The 19,085-nt window shown below is 41.5% G+C and overlaps 1 protein-coding gene across 1 annotated transcript; it reads left to right on the top strand.

Annotated features, from left to right (window-relative positions):
* Nucleotides 1-17,355: 17,355 nt before the first annotated feature.
* On the top strand, nt 17,356-18,780 carry LOC133795136 (uncharacterized). The gene is made up of 3 exons (XM_062232583.1): nt 17,356-17,634; nt 18,026-18,181; nt 18,253-18,780. Exons 1-3 carry the CDS (start codon nt 17,356-17,358, stop codon nt 18,778-18,780), a joined length of 963 nt encoding a protein of 320 aa, XP_062088567.1.
* Nucleotides 18,781-19,085: the final 305 nt, after the last annotated feature.

Below are 19,085 nucleotides of genomic sequence, written 5' to 3' on the forward strand. Positions count from 1 at the left end.
AACCAACCTCCGAGCCTTAAAAGTCATCCCGAGCCCTATAATAGGCTTGCTGGAAAATTTACTAGCGCCAGGGTGCTGCCTAGTGGCGCTGCCCCAAAGTCAGAGAAGCCCAGAACCTGCCCTGCCTAGCGCTGGGGCGCCAGGAATGGTGCTGGGGCGCCATCAGCAGCCCAGAAACTTTTCTGGTCTTCTCCCCTGCGATCCCCCTTGAAAACCAAGCATCCAAATCAATCCCAAACATCACCCAAACATCCAATTCAACCCCTAAACTTCATCTACAACACACCCTCATCAAAACCCAAGCAATCTTACACTAAAACTTCCATTAATTCTCACAACTAACACATCAAATTCTCAACTGAAAACTTACTAGAAAAACAGGGAATAAACCAAAGATTTTTCATGGCTGAATTCCTTACCTCAAGTTTAATTTAGATCCCTTTCAATGATTAAACCAAGGTCCTAAGCCCTCAAGCCTTGCTCTCCTAGCTTGGATCCTCAAAGGAAGTTAAAAAAAACAAAGGAAGAAGAAGAGAAGGATAGGTACGGGAGAGAGATGAGATAGGATGATGATGCTCTGTTTTTCTTACATTTTCTACAGCCTTTAAATGATACATATCCTTTGCCAAATGACCATATTGCCCCTAGGTCAAATAAAGGTTACTAAAGGCTCCCAAGGGTAAAATCGTCCTTTCCCACCTATCTTGTTAATTATAATTAACACGCTCCAATTCCCGCTATTATCAATATTCTCAAATACCAATAATTCATATCCCGTTACCCTTTAATTCCCGACAATGTTCTAATCACCAAATTACCCCGAGACTCACTCCGAGCCCCGAACTTAATCCCGTTATGACTAGACCGAAAACTTGCATTCCATGATCGTCTCATGCCGAATGGCCCGAACCAATCCACACATAATGTGGTATTATTTATAATTCACCCACATGCATGAAAATACACAATCACGCCCTCAACGAGCCAAATTACCAAAATGCCCTTATAATTAAATGTGGACCCATATGCATGCATTTATCATTATATAATAATATAATTCACATAAACATGCATATAATAATTTAATATTATAATAAATCAATTATGGCCCTCCTGGCCTCCTAATCAAGGTATTAAACCTCATTAAGAAATTTTGGGCATTACATTTTTTTTCTAATGTTTTCTTTATACAAGAAAAAATGGCGGCAAAGCTTCAATGGTCACAACTTGATAGGCAGTCTCAACATCAGAGTGAGGGATCTTGTAATGAATCTAACGTTAATTAATCCCCGATCGATCAATACGAGATACTAAGTAAAGTACTCAGGGAGAGATCTGAGTACCACAGAGGAGTGGGTTATAGGGTGAAAGGGAAAGTGAGAAAGTCAACCTCCAGCTCTACAAACCATAGTCAGTCCCAAGCACATACTGCTTCTATGCCTAATGAAGATATGACTACTATGGCTCTGATGATGAAGGCAATGCGTGAGACAATTCAGATGGTGACACCTCAGCAACCCAGTAATTTTATAACCCACGGGTTGACAACTTTCTGCAGAGGTATTTGCCATCACAATATGAAGGTGGTACATCTTCCCAGAGTAACACCACCCATCCTGACCTTCATACACCACCACAGCAATAGTACCAACCTCCTCCATAGTATCTGCCATATATGTTGTTGCAAAAACCTCCGTAGTATCAAAATCAGTACAAGTTTTGGCACTCTTTGTAATGCCCCAAAATCCTTAATGCGGTTTAATGGCTAGATTAGTAGGCCGGGAGGGCCATAACTGTTTTATTATGCCATTAAACTATTATATGCATGTTTATGTGAATTATATTATAATATGATGTTAAATGCATGCATATGGGTCCACATTTCATCACAGGGGTATTTTTGCAATTTTGCCCGTTGAGGGCGTAATTGTGTATTTGTATGCATGTCGGTAATCTATTGTTGAGGCCACATTATAATGTGGATTTTTTTGAGCCATTTGGCATGAGACGATCTTTGAGTGCAAATTAGCAGTTTAGTCATAACGAGATTAAGTTCGGGGCTTGGGGTGAGTCTCGGGATAATTTGGTGATTAGAGTGTTGTCGGGAGTTAAAGGGTAACATGATATGAATTATTGGTATTTGAGAATAACGGGAATCAGAGGGCGTTAATTATGATTAACAAAATAGGTGGAAAAAGACGATTTTACCCTTGGGAGCCTTTAGAAAACCTTAAATGACCTAGGGGAAAAAGGGTCTTTTCACCATATGATATACTTAAGCCATTGAAGGTTGTAGAAGGTTGGAAAAATAGAGCATAAACTCATCTCTCCCGTACCTCTTTTCTTCTCCTTTTTCTTTTTGATTTTTGAGCTGTTCTTGAGGATTCAAGCTAGGGAAGTGGATCTTGAGGGCTTAGGATTGTGTTCCACCATTGAAGAGGATCCTAATATGAGCTTGAGGTAAGTTTCTAGCCATTAAAACTCTAGATTTGCTCTGTTTTTGGTTTGGTTTTCTAGATTGGTTGAAGGGAATTGATGGGAGTTTTTGGTTAGGGTTACTTGGGTTGTAATGCCTAGGACATGTGTAGATGGTTTTTGGGTTCATTTGGGACTTAAAATGAAGTTTGGAAGAATTTGGTTCAGGTTGGAAATTGTGGAGTCGAAGGGGAAAGATTCAGGGGTTTTTTTGGCTGTGTGTAGCGCTATAGCGCCCACAAGGGGGTGCTACAACACTACCCAGGGAAGGAATTTTGCTGACTTGAGCGCTAGTGGGGTAGCGCTACATCACTACCCTGCTCCATCAGATTTTGGTTTTGGGCATTTTTAAGGGTTTTTGGCTCGGGGTTTCAATCCTTAAGGCTCAGGATTGAATCTACTTACCGTTTGGGTACGATTCGGGGTCCCGGGAGTGAGGTTTAGGTCAAGAACCTATTATTTTTTATTTTCATTAATGAAGGTTATAATTGGTTATGACTAGGTAACCGCTAAGGAATCAAAATGTTGATCATTGTCAAGGGTCATTCTTTTACTATTTCTCGCTCGAACTAGAGGTAAGAAAAATGCACCCCATATGTGACATTCATGGTTATTACTGAGGCATGTTGAGTGTTTAAATGTGGACATTGATTGCATATCAAATTCTTAGAAAATCTTGCTTACTTGTGAATGGTACTGATTTACTAGTCAGAACCGGCAATGGTGACATAACTAGCTGTGAAGCTATGTGTAACGACCCAAATTCGCTAATAAGACTTAAGGGCCTTGATTAGTGTGCCTGGAGGGCATAATGAGAATTATTGCCTGGAGGGCATAATGGGAATTATGTGTGACTTTAATGAGTAAAATGCATGATTAGGATTTAAAGCATGTTATATGACTATTTGAATATTTGAGATGCATGACTATGTGTATTAGTATGCATGTAGGCCCTGATTAGGTTAAAAGGGCATGATCGTAATTTTGGTCATTATGGGCGTAACTGTATTGATATATATGATAATTGTCGAGACCACATTATTATGTGGGTATATCTGTGATCTGTGACTCGAGACGATCCTAGTGAGCAAAGTAGCGAAAAAGTCATGGCGGGGATTTATACCCGGCTCGGGGTGAGCCTAGGGGTATAAATGGGAATTTAGTGAGTATATTGGAGTCTATTTTGACATCAAGGAATATTATTGGTGATTAATTAGGTATTGGGAATTAAGCGGTAAATATTAGCGACACTCGAGGAATTAGCGGGAATTGGGTAAAATGACTAAAATACCCTTAAGTGGATTAAAGGGTTAGAAATAAAGGGGAGGGCATTAAGGTCATTTGGATTTTTAAAGATGGGAATTACTGAGGCTTTATGTTAGTGGAAGTTGTAGAAAAGAATAGAAGTCTGAAAGAGAGAAAACAAGGAAAAGAAAGAAAAGAGAAAAGGAAGGGAAAACAGAGTTGTATTCTCTTGGGTCGGTTTGTGGTTCTCTCACCACTTTTCTGGGGTTTTCTTGGAGAAAAGTTCAGAGGAGAGCTGGGTTAGGCTGAGCATCAAGAATCCTAAGCTAGGCTTGGAGAATTGGCAGAGGTTTAGCAAGAACACCCTAACACTTTAGGTAAGGTTTTGTAGTTTCTTCAGTTTCTGGTTTTGGTTTTGAACTATGTATATGGGCTGAGTTTGATGGGAACTTTAGGGAATTCAGGCCAAAGGGCGAGGAAGAGCAAGCTAAGGAGGTGTAAAGGTTGCCTTGAAATCGAATTCCCATTAAAGGTATGAAATTCTGAGCTTTAACTTTGATGTTTTGACTAGTTTATTTTGAGTTTTGAGTTTAGGGCCAGCTATGGTGAATTTTGGGATTAGGGATGCATGTGCTTGAGTTTTGGGTATTTAGGGTGCTTGGGATGAGTGGAGTATGCTCATAAGGTTGTTTTTGAGTTTGGTGAAGGTTTGGAGAAGTTTTGGTTGAGTTTGGTTTGAGGAAATCGCAGGAAGGAAAACTAAGGTGGTGTCTGTCTGTCTGTGACTAGCGCTATAGCGCTAGCCTTTGGGTGCTGTAGCACTAGGCCATGCATGGTGAGGGTGTTTTGGTTCTGGTTGTAGCGCTGTAGCGCCCTCTAATGAGCGCTGTAGCGCTACCCTACCTTTAGAAAGGGATTTTAGGGTTATTTGCAAGGGTTTTTGACCAAGGGTTTGGGGTTTGATTCCACCACCTTGTTTGGTGGTACTAGGACTTCCCGGGGGCTCGAGATTGGCCCCGAGGCTAGGTTTTGGACATGAGGTTTGATTATGACTTTGGCCTATGGTTGTGTTTAGGTGAGCGCTAGGGCTCGAGAGGGATCGTGCTCAAGAAATCGAGTGATCAAAGCTAGCGAATCGAAAGGTAAGAAAACAACACCCGACTATATGCTTGTGATGGGACTAAGTGCTCCCGATATTTGTATTATGTCAATGATGGTAGCATGCCATGGGACATGTGATAATGGCCTAAGAGTGTCGAACACAATATTTGCGCACAGGGCGCGGCTTGGCCACTGGTAGCCGAGGACAGCTTAATATTCATTGAGCTCGGTTTACGCGGGCCGGAGTCAGTGGGATAGCGGAGGGAGCGACCTGAGGGTGCTAGCCCTAGTTATCATTTGTCAACTGATATATGATTTGAGTTTATATGTTTAGTATGTTGAATACTTGATTATACTGAGTGATTATATGGTTGAGAACATGTGATGCAGTATGAGATATTGATTTGTCTGTTGATTGCCTATACTCTGTTGTTGTGTTTTCTTGCTGGGCCTTGGCTCATGGGTGCTACGTGGTGCAGGTAAAGGCAAAGGCAAGCTGGACCAACCCTGAGATGGAGAGCTGCGGGGTTAAATGTACATAGCCAACTGTTCGATCGCCATGGTCGAGGAGTGGGTCAGGACAGGGATTGCCTAACTGTTTGTTTTGCCTTAATATGGCTTGATATTGTATCTAAACCTTATGTCTTTTGTATACGATCTTTAATCTTAATGTTTTTGGGATCTCGTGTAGACAGGAAACGTATCTTAATGAAAAATGTGACTTTTGAGACCAAAACATTTTAACCTTAGTTCCTTTATAGTTTCAATAGCACGTTTTTAATTAAATGACTTGATTAGGAAGTCCAGCACTTTATAAACACACATTGTAACGATCTTGGCTATCCAGGGCGTTACACTATGACTTACTAGTTAGGTTCGACAATAGTTTTGAGCACTGGTCATATGTTACTGACCTATGAGTCAGGAGCGGCATAAGCATCATGAACGGAGATCCGATAAAATATTAGATCTAATCGATCGGCATTGACTGACTCATCATGAGCATTATTGTCGGACCGACCCCAAGTTCGATGAAAACTAAAAGCGCTTGTCTAGTTCTATGACTATTTACTCAGAGCCAGGGCCAGAAGGCCCAGGTGACTGTATCGTCACATGGCTAAGGGTACAGAACCCACGGTAGTGACTCCATGGTCACTCACTTGGTTTACATTGGTGACTCGCTCATCAGTCACTTATCTTGTTTAAGCTAGTGAGTTGATCACTTATTTGTAAAGGGTGCAGAATCCCATGTTAGTGACTTATACATTTGTCACTCATCAGTTTAGGACTATAAGTCCTGGATGATTATCATGATCATCGTTTGATATTATATATGTGCAGTATTGATTTTTCTTGCTGGGCTTTGGCTCATGGGTGCTATGTGGTGCAGGTAAAGGGAAAGAAAAGCTCACCCAACCTTGAGTGGAGAGCTTAGGTGGCGATGTGTACATATGCGGCCGCTTGACCACCACGGCCAAGGAGTTTCTTAGAGGAACTAGGGGGTTTACCCTATTTTTGCCGCTTAGGTCGGCGGATCGTAAATTTTACTCTGTAATGACCATTTTGTATGGTAAATAACTTGTAAACGTTTTTATGGGCCCATGAACAGTTTTATGTTTTAAATAAAATATATAATTTCCTTTTGATTGGTTTTTCACCTTAACATATTAATAACACTTACATGCACGTTTATAACCAAAGAACTCAATTAGCGAGTTAAGCACGGTTCAAAGTTCACAGTAACAGTCTTGGAGTAACCAGGGCGTTACACTCTTCCCAGTCTCCTCCACTATATTTTAACTTCATCGACTTTCAAGGAGGATCGATGTAGCATATGCAACCTAATCTTAGGTATGGTGAGGTTGGAGATTCGTCGTAGTAGCAACCATTTTTTCGGTATGGTGAACTTGGGGGTTCCTCGCAGCAGCAACCTTTTTTTAGATATGGTGAGTTTGGGGGCAGGTCGCAGCAAAAAGAGCAACCTTTTTTATCCACCCCGATACAGCCACAACCTCGGGATCAGTTTGGGGACCTCACGCTTGGACGATCTTCACAACAGCCTTATATTTCTTCACCGCCACTGCCACCGCCACAACAAAATGTTGAAGATGAGGATAATTAACAAAGTGACCTTAATGATTATATTTAGTTATTAGTTATGTATTTTGATTAAATTAACAATGTATTTATTTTTAATGACAATAGCAATATTAGTTAGTTTGATAAATATAAAAATTATATATTAATTTTAATGTTAGTTATGTTTAAATTAATTAATTGGTTATTTTATTAAAATTTATTATGAATTAGTTTTAAAAATATTTAAATTTAATAAATATTGAAAAATATAATAAAAAAATTATTAGCGGTAGACCCGTGGCTAATAATCGCGCTTCTGACACATGTATTAGCGGTGGGCTCCGACGTTAATAAGTATTATTAGCGGCCATTAATTAGAGGCGGGGTAGTAGCGGTGGAACCCTGCCACTAATTCCAATTACCGGCGGACCCAGATATGTTTAACATTGGACCTTACCGCCGCTAATAATGTTCTAGTGTAGGGAGAGTTTGTAATTTTTGAATGATTTGTTTGAGATTTTTGTGATCTTCTAGTTCTTGTGGTGTTCTAGATATATGTTTTGTTTGTTCTTTGCTAAAATTATTTAGATTAATTTTGTTTGCTTGCTGATTTTATTAAGGGTATTTGTGTTTTTTAACTCTTGTTATTATCTTCAAAGCAGATAAATATGAGGAGGGGATTTTAAAAAAAAATTGGAATTAATTTTTTTTTAGTTTCATGTTTTAATTTAAATAGCTGAAATATATTTATTAATTATTATTAAATAATAAATATATACAATTTTATCTTATTAATAAATATATATTTCAAATATATATTAATCATATAAATATATATTATTTAAAAATAAAAAATGAAACATCTATAACGTCTCCCTCTTGGGAGGGAGACGTGATAACATCTCACGTCTACCTATGAGAGATTATAGTCTTTTAGTGTTTTGACACCCTATAACATCTCCTATGTGGAGACATTAGAAGTCTCATATGTCTAGGAAAACGTTAAATCTACACTTATTACAATGACTTATTCTACAATGTTTCCCCTCATAAGACACATTATAGATTTTCAATATCTCCTACATAAATTAGTCATGAAAGCTCCATTTTGTTGTTTGGTAGCTTCATAAATTACAAATTAATGACGTGTCTTTCCTCCTTTTCATGCATTAATTATACATATATTTGAAAATTGAAACGACAAATAAATCCATATAATCAACTTAATTATTCAGTATATGATCGTGTCTTCTTGAGTTGCTATCAGTCCCACCCGCGCGAGCATTACTTAATGTGTCGTAAAGAATTCAATTTACAATAATAATGCAACAGAACCCTAACTATATTTGCTCACCATACTATTGGACTTAAATTTTCTTCAATATTTCTCACATATATTGGAGATATAAAATTTAAGTCCAACATAGTAATAATAATACAATTTACTGTGGTATTTTATACTATGAGATGTATTGGAGATAGAAAATTTGAATACACATAATTTGTACTCAACGTCAACGGTGGAGATCCTTTTAATTTAGGTGGTTATTTTTTTAGGGTATAAAAGTATTCTTTAAAAAAGAAAGGTTAATGTTAATCGCATGAGTAAATTTTAGCCATGAGATACTTAGAGCATCTTCAATAGAATGGTATAAAAGTAGTGTATGGCCAATTTTAAAGTCCATCTACATAAAATTGAATTCTAATGGTGGTCTAAAATATGTGCTGTTGACGCCGTTTTTTGTCAACTTAAAATGTAGAGCAATTAAATAATAAGAACTATGACGCATATGAATAATATGGTAGAACAACAAGAATTTTATGTGGTTCAGCAGTTAACTTTGCCTAGTCCACGAGTCTATTTTATTGAGACTTGGAGTTTTCTGGAAATCCTTCAGGGATGAATTCTCCAAAATTTCTCTCAGTATATCAAAAGATCCCTCCTTTACAAATGTTCATGAACTCTCTATTTATAAAGAGTTTTCAGAGTTCATTCCCACATATTTCGGGAAGATACTTCTGCTTATTAATTAAAATAATGATATTAAATATTGTAACTCCTATATACAAGGAAACATCCCCTGAAGACCAGGGGCGAATAACAGACTTGTTAATATCCCTTTAATGCTGGGATGTTACAACAATAAATATCTTTAAATGCATGGAACGCGTTACATCAGATGACCCATTAAATCTTTCGAGGTCAGCAATCAGCATTATGTCAGTCCAGGTCTATAGATAAGTTACGAACTGGCCGCCTTACTCCAAGACCAGCTCGGAGCGAGTAGATACCATCGAGGCTGTTACATTCCGAGCTTGTACTCTTGCTAAGCTCGGGCTACTTGATCCGAAGACACCCAACAACGGATATGCCCCGATATTAAGTTCTTTCGAGTTGAGAAAGAACTTCGAGGTTAAATGTCTTTGAGGTTGCCATCTTGATTCGAGGGTTTGACATCTAGGCCACGAACATGCGTTTTAGATATCTCGAGCTCACACTTGACGAGTCCAGCTTCTGAGGTCACAATCTCAGGTCTCGAAATCTGGGTGTAACATTTTGCCCCCTCAAAAGTATTAGTTCGAATCCTATGAGAAGGAAACTTTTGAACTACTTTCTTCGGGAACCGTTCCGTCACACACTCGAGTATGGACACGCGTCAGTTGGGTATTGCTCACTCAAGGTACTTAAGTGCCTTGAAACTCTGCCCATGTCTATCCGCTTGCCCTCCTACTTGCCCTCCTTGTGTGTACTATCATTTCACCTGTCCCTGGCCGTCAAATCTGATACGTAATCTGGCCAATGGCCCAGATTAGTTCAACTTTTAACATCTCCATGGGCCTATAAATAAGCCTCTGGTCGTCTTCTTCATTCTTCTTTCACGTTCAAATTCTCAGAGAGAAAAAACCAGAAACTTTTGCCCAATTCTTGCATGTTCTCCAAGCCGAGAAGACAAAGCAACATTGGACTTTTTGACTTAGTGAGATCGCACTTGCAACCGCTCATTCAATCATCCATTTCTCTGTTTCCACCGATCACATTGTGTAAGTTTTCGGTACATGGCTTCTTTGCGTTATATATACATTTTTTTTTCATGTATGTTTATGCTTCTGTTACACCACGGGCACTAGGATTTATTTTCGACCCATTCATTAGATTAATGCACTAGGATTAGGTGCTTCGACTGATAGACATTAGATTCAAACCCAATTTTTGTGAAAAAAGGTCCAAATATGGTTCCTTTTTTGGATTTTCAAATTTCAGAGACCATATCTTGCACACCAAGATAACGAGTACAAAATCAGGATTTTTTTTAAGGAATGCACGATTTCAAAAAATATCACCTTTTTAATAACCACCATCTTTTTTCCCTAATATTTCGGGATTTCCCATAACTTATCCACCCTCCCTCCTTTCGGTGGAATACACGCTCTGAGATTGGCTTCATCTTTTGGATTGAGCTTGCCTTGTAGCCTCGATCATTCGAGCTTAGGTACTATTTGTCTCTTTATTTCTTGTTCGCTTGGCCCTCACCCTTTTGCTTTCTTGTTAGATGCCGCAGAATTCGGGAAAGTGGTGGGGGTCAAAGCTCGTGATTCCTTACTCACCAGTAGCTTCGAGCCCAGAATCTCCTTTTACTCAAAACCAACGCTTAATTCGGGAGCACGAATTGAGGTGTGAGCAGGAGGACACTCGAGATCACTTCTGACGTCAGATAAACGAGGTCGAAGAAGGGCAGAGGAAAAGATTAAGGGTCGCCCTTTATCCGGATTCAGACACCGAGCTTAGACCGATTCTTCTCGATCCTACGCTCAAAGTGACAATCGCCTTTAAGTCGGGCGCTCTTCAATTTTCACTGATGGGAGAACCTTCTACCTCGCAGCCGACGAGAGAATTCTTCGAGGCCGAGCATTACTGGAGCTCGGTTACGTCGTTAGGTCAGATAGCTGATATTCTGGCCTTTCACGGCATAGGACTATCGGGCTTGCTGAGGTGTCGAGCTCTGACCTCCCACGACCAGAGTTGCCATGCTCTAGGAGATGGAAATCCTGACAGCAAGCTGAGATACACAACTTGGAGCCAGGAGCATATGAAGGCAGGGGCGATACTGCCCTTGAAGTCTTTTTCAAGGACTTCACAGACTTTGTTGGGTTGGCTCCCTTCTAGCTTAACACCAATTCTCACAGGGTTCTGTCTGCCCTGAAGTCGCTGTACCACAAGCTGAAGTGGAAAGGACCTTCGCCAGAAGAGATCTTATATATCATTTGCTTGAAAAGCAATCCCTCTCGAGCTCGGGGAGGAAATGGCTTCTACTATCTCTCGAGCTATCCCAAGGAGAAGAAGATGTTTGAAGATCTTCCCAACCACCCTCCTGATTTCAAGAAGGCCTTCTTTTGGACAGATGGCCTAGCCCTATCTTGATTCTACTCTTTCAGACGGATTCGTAAGTATCTCAACTTCTTTCTTTTTTGTGCTCGAATTTTGCTTAGGCTCATATTTAGTTGAAATGTGTTTGATCTTCCAGCCAATTACCATCGCCCTACTCCCACCAAGGAGATGAGGGAGCACAGATAAACTCTGCTCCAACTTCCCTATGGCAGGAGATCCCTCTCCTACCTCCTACATGAAGGCAAGCTCCGGGCATGTGGGCTCTTAGGGGAGGATCAGTCTACATCTGACTGGTCCAACAAGAAGTACGACCGGTGGGAGCTCGTGCCTCAACCGACTGGTGGGAGCTCGTGCCTCAACCGACCGGTAACCTCCCTCCAAGGAGAGATGCGAGACCTCCATCTCTGGCTCAACGTCAAAGGAGTCCACAATCGGGGAATGAGGCTAACGATGAGGCCTCGAGCTCGGGCTCGGATGAACAAGGTACAGTCATCCTTAGCTCGGATTTGTGGTCTCCCCCACTACTAAAACATAAGCCAGATAGATTAGATTTGTGTAAGGACAATATGAACCATTTTTATGTATGGTCTTGGGTAGATGAGAGGGTACATAGGTTCGATAGTTGGCTCAGGAAATACAACACCATGTATAACCTGAACGAGGTATGGAACAGAATAGCCGTCCAATATGGGACTAACGACTATAGGGACCTTTCGAGGTTGACATCCACCTATAGGGAAGGTACTCCCCCTGCCTCTTCTGAAGATGGGGGAATTTCATGGTCGTCGAGCACAAGCTAGGGGGAGAGTTCTAGTTAGGTTTCTCTCCACTTGTCTTTTTATCCCTTGTCTGTTCGTATGATGTTAATTTTTTTTTTTTTGGGATAACTCATAATGTGGTGTAAATGTGCAGGCGAGAAGGACTCCGTCCTTGAAAACATCCTAGAGAGTGGCGGGCCCAAGAGAAGTAAGCGCCCGAGAGGCTCGCGGAAGTTCGAGCGACCTGCCAAGGTCCTCAAGAGGACTGAGAAGACTCCTCCTCCACCAGCTCCAGCTGCTATAAGCCTGGCTGTGGAGCCGACTCCTCAGGTCAAAGCATCCACTGCGGTCGAGCTCCAACCCCCTCCAATCATGGTTCACTCAACACTCGGCCCACCTCCAAAAAAAACCCTCAATTTCCACAGCACGCAAGTTGTCGGTTTCTACTCACGTCGATGAGTATGTAATTGATGGACCCAAAACGGGTACATTTTAAATATTTATACTCGCAAGCGCACAAATCATATTTATAGAATAGTGTTTGTGTAAGCACGAGGTCGAACCCAAAGGAGTTGTTTAAAATCGAAAAGAAAACTATTTTAAACCAAAATTAATAAATTCTAACCTAGTTCCAAAGATTGATGAGAATTTGTAACAATAAAAATAAAATAAAAGATAATAATAAAGAAATTAAAGACAATATATAAACATAAATTAATAATTGTAAACAAGATGGTAAAATAAGATTATTAAGGATTACAATCCACAAAATATAAGTTTAATAATATTTATAAGTACATTGATTCCCAAGTATTAGTGATATTTAAAATAAATCAAACCATCATTTTCTAACAAATTACTTCTAAAAAGATAAGATTTTTCTTCATTTTTCAAACAGTTATTGTTGACTGCGAATTTAGCCAACGACGTGAGAACGTCAACTACGACAACCTTCAAGAGAATTATAAACGACAACAGACAGTTTTTTATGAACGAAAGTAAATAACACGAGGTTTTTATAGTGGTTCAGCCCCGATGATCGGTAATAGCCTAATCCACTTAGAGATTTTATTACTGTATTCGCACTCAAGATCAGATGAACCGTGTCAACTGAGTTTCTTCAGTGTGAGATATTCTAGAACGCAAAAATGGGTTTATCTCAAGAACAACACACTTTCTCTCTCTAGAATACAGATTCACTCTTGATTTTGCCAAAAAGTCCTTTTACGATCGTCCCAAGTCCCTATTTATAGACCTGGGTTCTCAACTGATATCCCCTTTTGATAGGGATATTCTATTATTTACCTAATATTTATATTACAAAATAAACATTCAAAATATAACTGATCCCTAATTTCGAGTGAGGATTGAGTGATTCCCGGATGCTTGGACCGATTCTCACTGAAGTAGTTTTGGGCAGTTTGACGTAGCTTCTCATGCATGTTGGCTATTCTTCAAGCTTTACGTAGGTCAAAGGTGGCATACGCATGGCTATCCTTGGACCAAAGGCCAACTACACTCGAGGTATACTCCTCCATTGTGTCCGATCGGACACAATGGTTGTCTTCTTTGGCTTAAGGTGGTTCAAACCACCTTATTTGACTCCTTCAATCAAGGTCCAATATGACCTTACACTTTGCTCCTCGGACCAACATGGTCCGAGCCATCTTCTTCCTAGCATATCCTCGGACCAACATGGTCCAAGCGCTCCTGCAGGTGTCTTGCGCGATCGGGGGAGGTCATGTGCGATCGGGGGAGGTCTTATGCGATCGGGCATAATGCCCCTTGGACCTAAATGGTCCAAGCTTCCTTTGCTTAACCAAGGTCCGATCGGACCTTGGTCCTCTCTCTTCGGACCTAGGTGGTCTGAGCCACCACCTCTCCTTGATCAAAATGGTCCAAGGTACTCATAAGTACCACGTCCGATCGGGCACACATCCTTCTCCTTGGGCCAACAAGGTTCGAACCTCTTCGCTCAACCAAATGCTCGATCGGGCATTAGGCTTTTCTCCTCGGACCAAGGTGGTCCGAGCCACCATCTACTTCTCCTTGACCTGAATGGTCCAAGGTACCTCCTATGTGTATGTTCGATCGGTCATAGTCATCCCTTTGGACCAAAATGGTCCAAAGTATCCACACGCATCATGTCCGATCGGACACCACCATTTCTACTCCTCACTTCATTCAAGCCCAAGTTCACTTCTTCCATATCATACCCGATCGGCCACTATGTGGCTTTCCCCTTAAGTAAAACTTGAGCCTTATTCTTTTTGAACTTATTCGAACCAAGCTTAACAAGAGGTCTCCTAAGCTTAGGTCCGATCGGACCTACTGCTTTTATATCTTGAACCAAAATTCATACCTCCCTTTCACTTTCTTGGTCTTGGCACCAATTTAATTATATGGGTCTTTAAACTGAGGTCTGAGCCAAGCAACCCCCAGTCTAAATACTCTCTTCGATTGGGCGTATTTGGCTTGACCCTCTGTCCCATTCCTTAACTAATGTATTAGGCCATTACTAAGCCAGATCACCCTACTAACTCATGCCACGTGTCCATTTCACCGCCACGTCATTCTTTTCAAATTTTTGGGATAACATTTGCCCCCCAAGTTTATTATATGATTTATTCACGTAATAAACTTTTTCTTCAGCTGACGCCATTATGAAAAATAATAACTGTTCATCTTCATGCAGCAGACCCACGATCACTGCAAAAATCCACCCATGATCGTGGGGAGAAAAATTGTCCCAGAATATCAAAGGTCCAAAAGTAAATGAAAAACCCACTTTTTTCCCTTCAAATATCCCCACTTTACATTCTCTTCTTCACACATACAAAAAAAAATATATTCTAAAAACCCTTCATCTTCTCCCTTGGCCGAAACCCTCTCAAGGACTCCCTCCTCTTGCCGACTTTACAATCTTCAAGGGGAGCTCCTCATCTTCAAGCATCCTCCAAGCAAAATCAAAGCTCTCCAACCTTGGGTAAGTCTTCTTCTCCATGCCTCTTAGATTGCTACATTTTCTTTTCTAAAAAAAAAAAATGCCATGGCCGAATATGCTTGTCCCTTGGATGTTCTTGAAGTTCTTGAATATGTCTTGTTCAATGTGTTTGCTTATTGCCTTGATGAGGTTTGTGGCATGGGTAACCCGAATTTTCCCTTAAGCTTTTAGGAATTTCAAGACATTTTTGGTATTTTGACATAAACATGAATATGGGTTTTGAGGGTTTTGATGGTGTAATGGGTTTTTAAGAACATGAAGAAAACCTTTCATTTATATGTTTTGATCTTGTTTTTTGTTTATGTAAATGATGGAATGTGTTTAGACTAGGGATTTTTAGGGCTTTGCCCATTTGGTTTGGATTCGGGGTAGGCAAAGTATGCCATTTAGGGACCATTTTGTACATGGTTTTTGCCCAGAAATTCTGGGCATAAGCGTGTGGTCCGATCGGACCACACTTTGTCCTCATGGTGAACCCATGTTCGATCGGGGATGATGAACCATGGTTCAAGCTTGAGGCGTGTATCTCTTCTGAACGAGATGAGACAACCACTTCCGATCGGGCCTTGAAAAGTTTCAGATAAGTGTGTGGTCCGATCGGACCACACGCTCCTTCCTTTGCTTTTAAGTGCCCAAGTCTTTAACAGTCAATTCCGAACCTCCCTAGACACCCATGCCCGATCGAACCTGACTTGTTGCTGCTGGTGGCTAGGAGTTTTGGAGGCACGAGGCACACCAGGTGGATTCTCAGACCCTGGGTGCACATCTTCTCCTCGGGCACGCTACGCCCGATCGGACGTCCTAGGGACTTCGCGTGAGGCTCGAGCGGTGGCGAGGCAAGACGTCTCCTGGCTAGAATTTGTCCGATCGGACCAAGTGCATTTTGCTCTGGGCTCGCGTGGATGCACGGTTCCTCGACCCATGGGCTCTGAACGCCTCTTTTGGTCATGAGTACCCATCCTATCTTGGCATTCGATCGAATGCTAAGTTGTCCCTTAGAATAATCATAAGGTCCTATCGGACCACATTCCTTAGACCTTGGCCTCTTTTCCTTCCAAGTGTATAACCAACCTTTGTATGTTAACTACACACATAAGGAACTTAGTCTTATAGGAAACCCCCAAAAATGCCTCCTTCTTTAAACTTTAACAAGTTCAATACTTTAAGTACTTTTTAGGCACCTTTGAGCATTAAAATTATTTTTTCATATGCGTTATATTTTTATAACTTAGACAAAATTTTCCAAGTATAAAAATAACTCTTATTTTTTGACGAATTTTTTCTGTATGGTTACTCACCTCCCCAATTTTTATTCATTTTTGTAGATGAATCGCTCTGACTACAGGGGAGGTGACAATCATACGGACTCTGAATCATCTGCCCCGCAGACAATCGAAACTCCCTTGAATAGCGATTCCTCACCAGGCTCGTCTACCGGTTACACTCCAGAGGGTCGTCTTCGCCGCTTCAAACAGATCCTCCCTCGCTCAGCCTTATATCTTCTCCACGAGGAACAGTTCCTTCGACAAACTTCTGAGTCGACGATGAGGGTGAAGCAATCTAACAGGCTCCCTCAGGAACACGATCCGCAGGTCGCCCGCAGAGCAGTACAGAAGGTGGTACAGCGCAATCAAACCCGCACTACCACAGCTTCAAGAAAGCCGTCCCTGAAACTTGCTACCGCGATTCAGGATTTGGCTGTCCAGAAGCCACGTGATGAGGGAGAAGAAGAACCCTCCTGGTTCGTTGCCGAAGCTTCCAAACTTACTCCTGCGCTATTCCAGAAACATCTTGAAGCTTTAGGCTTGAGCGGGGTAAACGTGACATGTCCGGGCTCACATCAAAGAGCCAATAGGCCCGGTGGAAGGTACTGTGCCTGGTCCAGGCACCATGTACAAGCTGGAGCAACACTCCCGCTGCACATCTATTTCCGGTCCGTAGCAGACTACTTCAACATCTCCCCATTTCAGATCACGCCGAATGGGATACAGGCACTCTCTGCGCTGTATATTCTTTATTTTCTGAATGGTTGGGACGAGCCCACCCCTCATGAGGTGCATTACCTGTTTGATCTTCGGACCAACCCTTCTCACAACAACTCAGGTTTCTTCCATTTCTATCACAGGCATAGGGGGGTTACATATCTCAATGGCATCTCCCATAAGTCAAACGCCGGGAAGTATCATAAGGAATACTTCCTCACATTGGATATTGAGGCCAACAACTTGGCTTTTACGCGCTCGGGTCCGTTTGAGCGACCATTGCCTACTGAAGGGATGTTTAGGCGGGCCAAGAAATTGGCTAACATGAGTCTTAAAGAGAAGGATGTAAAAAAGTTGGTCACGCTGGACCTTCTTCAGATGGTGAGTCTGGTGCCATGTGAGCAGGATCTGGTGGTGGAAAGTACCACCGGGGAGAACGACACGCCTGGTCAGTCTACCGAGGGCACAGAGCAAATGACTGATCGGCATTCTCCTGGGCCTTCTCCGCTTTCCCGTAGACCTGGCGACTTAGTCATTAGAGAGCCTGATCCTCAGCGTAGATCTATTATTCCCGCTCAACCTGGGAAAGGAAAAGCTATCCAGGTTGAAGGGGAACTTAGCTCATCCTCGGACGACGAGGATGAGTTCCTTGATCAGATCTTCAACGCAGGTAACACATGCTTAGTGAAAATAGGCATATTTTTTATAATTGGTAATTAGAGAGTATCACAATTGTAGTATACACTTGCATATGTTTCATTATGTTTATTTCTCTAACAATCTTGTTTTTTCATCCTTGGCAGATTCAGACATGTTCAGAGATTGCGTTGCTTCAAAGAGGAAAACTGGTGATGGAAGTGGCTCTATGCCTCCACAGAAGATTCAGAAGGTAGTACCGCCAAGTTAAGGGAGGCAACCTGGGGGACCGACTACACTTCCGCCATTGACCCCCTCTTCCCTTCCTCCTTCTGCGAGCCTAACTCCTACTCACCAGGGTAGTTCGAGTGAGCTCTTTCGTGCTGTTAGCGACCTGGGCAAGGGGCTTCTTGAGGATATTGGCCGTGATGCATCGACGCTTCAAAGCCTAGACTCCTACCCTCGACTTAGTGTCGAAGTTGTCTTGAAGAGAGGACTCGCTCAATTGATGAAGGTAAGCATTTTTCCTCGAGATACTTTGTTATTAGTATTTTTACTTGTATTAACTTTTTGTCTTCCATGCAGTCACTTGTCACCATTGGTCATGCTCAGCTTCGAGCCGTAGATTACAAGGAGCTGATCAAGGTGCAGGACGATCAACTGGTGGAGGCCAGGTCCAAGCTGGAGCAAGCAGAGAGAACTATAGCTGAACGGGACGAGTCTCTCAAAAAGCAGGCTCAAAACAATGCTTCCTTGACAACTCAATTGGAGAAGCAATCCCTTGATATTAAAGAGTTAGTTCGAGACAATGAGAGGTTGATTAGCGAGAACGAAGAGCTGAAGCAAGAAAAAGAGCTTGACTTGATTCGCTTTGAGGAGGCCAGTTTTGACTGCTTCTATAAGGTCTGGAAGCTGAACAAGCCTCTTAATCTTGATTGTTTCCCTAAGGAGGCCCAAGCAGAGGATCTTGCCAGATGTGAAGCAAGAGCCGCTGAAGAAGCTGCCAACCCTCCTGCACTCGCCCCAACCTGCTCTGCTATATCATTTCGAGCGAGAGGAGCAGCTGATGCAGAGGAGGGAGTCGATCAACCCTCTAGAGGAGCTCGCCTGTGACTCCCTCTCATAGCTCATCACAGTCTACTTTACTTTGTATTTTGTTGCTCGAACTAGTGAGCTATTTTGACATTTAGCACTTTACTCTTTCCTTGCTGACAATTTCAAACTTCTAAGTTTTTATTGTGCATAGCAAAGTTTTTAGATGCCTTTAATTTCACATGAGAATTTAGTTTTTTAACTTAGAAATTTTTACCATTCCATAAGTTCACACCAAATATACTTCCTCATGCTCTTATTGCTCTAACTTTTTATGAGCGTAAATGTCTTGTTACACGAATATCCGTTTTTAACTCAGAATTTGA

Source organism: Humulus lupulus, chromosome 8 (assembly GCF_963169125.1).
Source record: "Humulus lupulus chromosome 8, drHumLupu1.1, whole genome shotgun sequence".
Lineage (NCBI taxonomy): Eukaryota > Viridiplantae > Streptophyta > Magnoliopsida > Rosales > Cannabaceae > Humulus > Humulus lupulus.

Bases quoted from the DNA above. Each gene is read 5' to 3' on its own strand.
- LOC133795136 (XM_062232583.1), top strand. From the start codon at position 17,356: ATGAGTCTTAAAGAGAAGGATGTAAAAAAGTTGGTCACGCTGGACCTT. The intron at 17,635-18,025 runs GTTGAAGGGGAA...CCTACTCACCAG, and splicing joins GGAAAGGAAAAGCTATCCAG to GGTAGTTCGAGTGAGCTCTT. The intron at 18,182-18,252 runs GTAAGCATTTTT...TCTTCCATGCAG, and splicing joins GACTCGCTCAATTGATGAAG to TCACTTGTCACCATTGGTCA.